General features: G+C 30.6%; 1 protein-coding gene across 1 annotated transcript; it reads right to left on the reverse strand.

Moving 5' to 3' along the window:
• Positions 1–256: 256 nt before the first annotated feature.
• LOC140450690 (uncharacterized) lies at positions 257–1,123 on the reverse strand. The gene has a single exon (XM_072544358.1). The coding sequence runs from the start codon at positions 1,121–1,123 to the stop codon at positions 257–259; it is 867 nt and encodes a 288-aa protein (XP_072400459.1).
• Between the last annotated feature and the right edge of the window lie 6,243 nt (positions 1,124–7,366).

Genomic DNA, 7,366 nt, shown 5'->3' on the forward strand with positions numbered 1-7,366 from the left:
AAGTGCAATTACAAATGCACTTTGCAAAAAAACTGAAAGCTTATTTTTGCATCGCTCATGATGATTTTGAGACTTCTAAACAAGTAGATGTTTTTGAAGTATTTTATAATGAAGAATACTGCAAAAATTTAATTAAACAGGTACATTGTTTTGGAAGTATGTTTTTGATTTATTGATTGTAGATTAAAAATAAAACACAATACGTTTTAATTACATGTTATTAATTTATTTTGAACATTAACCATACATCATGCAATCACAACAATGAAAACATACAAATGACTTTAGTATTGATACAAGCGTGAGGGGCTACCATGGAAATATTTCTTAATCTACCTGTTGATCTCTCAACATTTATACGTAGCGCTGCTATACGTTTCTTTTCCATTACTTCCAATTTTGAACTAACCGTGTTTGCAGAAACGCTTGGAGGTCTTATAAGATGGCGACCTTTAGTTTCTAGCAAATGAGATATGTTTTTAAAACCCCTGTCAGCCATAACAGAATATCCCGGTGACAAATTCAACAAAAAGTCACAATCTTCAAATATTATTGTGTCACTGGCCCTTCCACCATAACCATCCGAAATGTAGTTAGTTAATCCATCAGGTGTAATGGAAATCAAATATTTAATTGTATTACAATGTTTATATTCAGACCAGGTCAAAGACTGTTGCTTGGCACTCGAAGGTTTTTCTATTCGTATTTCAAAGCAATCTAATACACTGACAGTTTTAAAATATCTCTTTCTAAAAGATATGGGTAACTTGTCATAAATTTGTTTCATCGACGGAAAAAAAATAAACTGTTTCATGCGGTTGGCTATTAACGGAACTGTTCTGTTAAATATTTTTCCTATTAAACTTGTGCTGACATCGAAGTCAATGGCCAGACGTATATATGGGTCGTTAAGACGAATTTTTTTTAATGAAATTAAAATATCTCTTACTGGCGAAGCAATGCTTTCAGATAATTGTTTCGTTAGAAAATATACTTCTTCTGGTAATCGCAAATAAAAACCGATGTTGGTATTTATTTTAAGTATAGTATCTTTACAAAAGTTAGGTTTGATTGTATTTGACATGCTATCTGAACTTGTGCTACTACATGATGACACAGACATTTTTGAAGGAGAACTTTCAGGCGAGGAACAGATGTTTTTTCGCTTATTTTCCATGTCACTTTTTTTCGTTCTAAACCTTACTGTTTGCACCTCCTTGTTTTTTTTTGTGGAGTTTTTATATTAACTTGCACTCTTTTATATTTATATTTTTTCTTTGGACTACCTAGTACACTTTTCAAAATACAATCCTCGGATAAAGGGTCCTTTGGTACACTTTTCTCTTCATATATTGGATCACAATTAATGATTTCGAAAGGTTGACAACCTGAGGTCGATGGAACATCATCTTTTAAAATCTCATTTAAACATTCTGCTTTTCATCTTTTTTCATATGCTCCACTTTTTCTTAAAGATTTTACTACTTTCTGGCAATCAAACTTGTGAGGGTATATTTCTGATTTCAATTTTAATGTTCCACCGACCAATTTAAACTTTATTAAATTTTCTGTATCATTTTCAATCTGTAATAATAAAATGAATAGATATATAGAACAAAATTTAACTAGTTTACTTGTTACATTATAAAGGTATAAACATAAATTTTACATATTGCAAATACACTTAACGAATTGTTAAACATTCTGCAATAAACATAGCTTAAGACTTTGAAGTCAATTTTGTGATCTTTCTGGAGTTTTTGCAAAGTAAAATTTTCTACTTATGACGGTTGCATATTACTGCATGCATTTATGGACTTTGTAGAGATACAAAAAAATTAAACTAGTGTATTTGATATTACATAATGCAGTCACACTATTATCCTAATACGCTGATCAGCTTAAGTCACTAACTTCCTAATGTCCTAATCAGCTTAAGATGGAATACTGGTAGTTCTGTTATGACATTGTGAAGTCACACTCAACTTCTAATACGGTGATTGGCTTGGGACACTAATTACCTTATATGGTCACGAGTAGTTCGGTGATGACACATAAACACAGCGGAACGAGAAATAATAATTTGGTGTGATTTAATTATGACCATTGTGAACGAGTTTGATTTAATTTAATAAAATAGCTATATTTACGTAAATACGTGTTTTAACTATTTTAATAGACGATACTATTTTAATAGACGATATCAGAAGTGTGTTAAAGAACCTACGGTAGAATTTAGTGAACTGTTTTTAATGTTAAGTGATTGAAAGTGTCCAAAATGCCGAAAAGGAAAAAATCCAAGCGAAATAGTAGTTCCAGTAGTGAAACCACAACAATTTCGTCTACCGATTCTTCGCCGAGAAGGGAGTCAAGGTATACGAAAACGAAAAGAACACGTAAGTCAAGAAAAAGATCTAAACATTCAAAAATAAATAGAACCTATACGTCTTTGCCTTTGCCTCAAATTAAAGAAAATGCCATAAAAATAAATTCACCATCTACATCTTATAATTGTACGAATAGAAACATTGAATCCGTCAGTTTTATTCCTGAATTTGATCCACTAATTGGAGAAATAGATCGATGAATTGAAATAATAGAGCACAATGCTAAGACGTATAGTTGGTCTGATAACTACATTATATTTCAAGCGATTTCTAAGCTTAGAGGTACCGCTAAAACATGGTACGCTAGTTTTATTGAAAATGAAGTTGCATGGTCTCAATTTTCTTGGGCAGAATGGAGATCAGTGTTAGAAAATACTTTTCAAAGTACACGAAATACTTATGATCTTTTTATGGACGTAGCCCATCATAAACCAACAGAGGGTTCTTCATTATATGAATTTTATTTTCAACATTTAGCAAAAATTAATAAACTTAAAGTAAATTTTTCTGAGTCAGATAAGATTTCTTTAATAATTGGTGCTATTGAAGACGAACATATTAAATCTGCTATTGAAGTTGCTCAAATCAAAGATTTCAATTTATTGGTAGTTTATTTAAAAAATAAGCTTTATCACAAAAGTCCAGAAAAATTGCCTGATTTAACAAATCCAATTGTTTTTTCCAAATCAAAATTTGTACATAATAACAAATTTGTTAATAACAAATTTAACAAGAATAAACCTTGTATGTGCTGTGGAATTCAGGGTCATTTAAAAAAAGATTGTCACCACAGAAACCAAATATGCAGGTTTTGTAAAATTAAAGGTCATATTGAACAATACTGTTTTAAAAAGAACAAAGAATGTCAAGAGACAAAAGTAAATAAAACGAACAAAAATTTAGAAAAAAATAAATCTGTTAAACAAATACAGTTTGATTCTTCCGAAAATAAATTTATTAAAATTATTTTCTTAAATGAGCACAGCCATACTGCATTCATTGATTTTGGCAGCGATTGTTCGCTAATTTCAAAAGAATTGGCAGATAAGTTTAAATTAGAAATAAAATCATTAACTAAAGATGTAAAACTTTCTGGATTTTGGGAAATTCTTTATCAGTTGAATATTATGTATTTGCTAAAAGAAAAATCGATTTTGTAGAATTAAATATTATGTTGTATGTCATGGATAAAGATTGGGTTAATGACCTTCTAATAGGAAGAAATTTTACACAAGATGTAAATATTATGTATTATAGGATAGATAATAGTTTAACATTTAAATGTAAGAAAGACTTAGATAAAGAAATAAGTACAGGAAATATATCTAAACACGAGAAAATGATGTTGGAAAATATTTTGCTAAATCACGAGGACTGTTTTTATACAAATTTGAAAGCTCTAAAAAAATCGCATTCTGTTGTTATGAGAATCGATATTACAAGTTCAGATGTAGTTAAGTTTCGTCCCTAAACACCTGCAGCCGACAAAGAAATTTTACAAAAAACAGTACAAGAATTATTGGATGCAAATATTATTCGAAAGAGTAATTATTCATCGTTTGCAAGCCCTTCTTTTCTTATTGATAAAAAAAAGATGTAAATTGGACATGGACAGAAGAAGAAACAAAAATTGTTAAAGAAATAAAGAAAGTTATAGTCTCAGAACCAATTTTAACAATATTTAATCCGAAACATGACATAATAGTTTACATGGATGCAAGTAGAGAAGGATTTGGAGGCATATAATAACTCAAATTGTTGATGGTCGTGAAAAGTCAATTGCCTATTTTAGCAAGCAAACCACAAAAGAAGAAAAGAAATATCATTCTTTTGAACTAGAGCTTTTGGCTATTGTCAAAACCTTAGAAAGGTATAGATAATATTTAGCAGGAAGATCTTTTACTGTAATAACAGACTGCAATTCCGTTAAAAATGCAATAGTAAAACAAACAATAATCCCAAGAATAGCAAGATGGGTTTTGTGTTTACAAGATTTTTGTTTTGAAATAAAACATAAATCAGGAGTACAACTACAACATGTAGATGCCTTAAGTAGGAACTTTGAAAGAACTGAAGCAGAGGAAATTCTTGAAATTAAAGTGATGCTCATCCAAGAAGACGATTATCTAAGAGAAGCACAGGATACAGATACGGAAATAAAAAAAATTAAAGATATTCTTTTGTCGGGAGATCAGAAAAATCATAAGGATACTTTCAAGAAATATGATTTAAGAGGAAACAAAGTTTATAAAATAACAGAATATGGTAGAAGATGGTATGTGCCTAAAAATTGTCGTTGGCAAATTGTCAAAATGAATCATGACGATATTGGACATTTTGCGTTGGATAAAACAATTGAAAGAATAAAAGAACGGTATTGGTTTCCACGAATGCGAAGATTTATTAAGAAATACATTGCGGCTTGTCTTGCCTGTTTATACCATAAACAACTGGGAGGAAAAAAGCCTGGCTATCTACATTCCATTCGAAAATATGCTAGACCGTTTCATACACTCCATGCCGATCATTTAGGGCCATTTGTGTTAACGAAATCTCAAAATAAATACGTCTTGGTTTTGATTGATGCCTTTTCTAAATTTGTGTTTGTTGAAGCTGTCCCAGATACATCAAGTAAACATGTTATTCGTGCTTTAGAAGAAATTTTTAAAATATTTGGTAACACCAAACGAATGATGTCAGATGCAGGATCAGCTTTTGTTTCAAAAGAATTTTTGAATTATATGGCAGAGAGAGGAATTAGAGTGTTTACAACTGCAGTAGGAATGGCAAGAGGCAACGGCCAAGTAGAAAGGGCAAATAAAACATTATTGGATACCATGGCCACAATGGGTGCAAAGTTTGAGTCCGATATGTGAGATAAGAATTTAAAAAACATTCAACAAGGAATAAACGGGACAAAACACCGAATAACTAAATCTTCTCCCAGTGAAGTGTTTTTCGGGTACAAATTAAGAATTGATGGAGACAAATACATAGATGATAATGATATGGACATTATTGATGTAACGTCATTGAGAAAGGATGTAGCTAAACGATTAGAAGAAAACAGAATCAAACAGAATAACGAATTTAATAAAAAAAGATGCTCTCCAGTGAAATATGCTGTTGGTGACCTGGTATTGACAAAAGTTACAAGTTTTCCAGCAAACAATGAAAGTAAGAAGCTTTTAGAAAAGTATAGAGGGCCATTCAGGATTGTTGAGGTTCTACCAAATGATAGATATCGTGTAAAAGAAGATGTACATTCATCAAGAACAAGGCGTCCTTATGAAGGAGTTGTTGGTGGAGAAAACATCAAGAGATTTAAGATCCAAAGATCTTAAAATTATTCAGGTTAGTTACATGATAGTTTAGTCATTTTGTAGAATGACATAAAGATATTCTATTGTTTAAAAGGAATTTGTTTGAATAGCTGGAACTAAAAAAAAATATATTTTAATTGTCATTCTGAAAAATGACAACAAAGTGTTTCAATGATCTGAATGGGTTTATTTGAGTAGTTCTGACTATTTGAGGCAAATTTATTTTATTCGTCATTCTGCAAAATGACAAATAAATGTTCTAATGTTCTGAATGGATTTTCAGTTCGTCATTCTGAAAAATGACAAATAAATGTTTTAATGTTCTGAATGGATTTTCAGTTCGTCATTCTGCAAAATGACAAATAAATGTTTTAATGTTCTGAATGGATTTTCAGTTCGTCATTCTGCAAAATGACAAATAAATGTTCTAATGTTCTGAATGGATTTTCAGTTCGTCATTCTGAAAAATGACAAATAAATGTTTTAATGTTCTGAATGGATTTTCAGTTCGTCATTCTGCAAAATGACAAATAAATGTTCTAATGTTCTGAATGGATTTTCAGTTCGTCATTCTGCAAAATGACAAATAAATGTTTTAATGTTCTGAATGGATTTTCAGTTCGTTATTCTGCAAAATGACAAATAAATGTTCTAATGTTCTGAATGGATTTTCAGTTCGTCATTCTGCAGAATGACAAATAAATGTTCTAATATTCTGAATGGATTTTCAGTTCGTCATTCTGCAGAATGACAAATAAATGTTTTAATGTTCTGAATGGATTTTCAGTTCGTCATTCTGCAAAATGACAAATAAATGTTTTAATGTTCTGAATGGATTTTCAGTTCGTCATTCTGCAAAATGACAAATAAATGTTCTAATGTTCTGAATGGATTTTCAGTTCGTCATTCTGAAAAATGACAAATAAATGTTCTAATGTTCTGAATGGATTTTCAGTTCGTCATTCTGAAAAATGACAAATAAATGTTATAGTGTTCTGAATGGATTTTCAGTTCGTCATTCTGAAAAATGACCAATAAATGTTTTAATGTTCTGAATGGATTTTCAGTTCGTCATTCTGAAAAATGACAAATAAATGTTCTAATGTTCTGAATGGATTTTCAGTTCGTCATTCTGAAAAATGACAAATAAATGTTTAATGTTCTGAATGGATATTCAGTTCACCATTCTGCAAAATGACACTCAAATATTTTAATGTCTTGAATGAGTTTGTTTGAATAGCCGTAGCTATTTAATTTATTCACATTGTCATTCTGAAAAATGACAGCCATATGTTTTAATGTTTAAAAATGAGCTTGTATGGATAGTTGTAGCTATCTGAAACGAATTGATTTAGACTATGTCATTCTGCAGAATGATGGAGCCTTTCTATAAATTGGCATTCTTAATAATAAAGAACATATTATTTTTTTTTAATAGGTGTTGTACGATCGAGGACGGTCGTGACGTCAGGATGGTCGAATGCAGTCACACTATTATCCTAATACGCTGATCAGCTTAAGTCACTAACTTCCTAATGTCCTAATCAGCTTAAGATGGAATACTGGTAGTTCTGTTATGACATTGTGAAGTCACACTCAACTTCTAATACGGTGATTGGCTTGGGACACTAATTACCTTATATGGTCACGAGTAGT

The sequence above is a fragment of the Diabrotica undecimpunctata genome, chromosome 9 (genome assembly GCF_040954645.1).
Source record: "Diabrotica undecimpunctata isolate CICGRU chromosome 9, icDiaUnde3, whole genome shotgun sequence".
Taxonomy (NCBI): domain Eukaryota; kingdom Metazoa; phylum Arthropoda; class Insecta; order Coleoptera; family Chrysomelidae; genus Diabrotica; species Diabrotica undecimpunctata.

Bases quoted from the DNA above. Each gene is read 5' to 3' on its own strand.
- LOC140450690 (XM_072544358.1), bottom strand. From the start codon at position 1,123: ATGTCTGTGTCATCATGTAGTAGCACAAGTTCAGATAGCATGTCAAAT.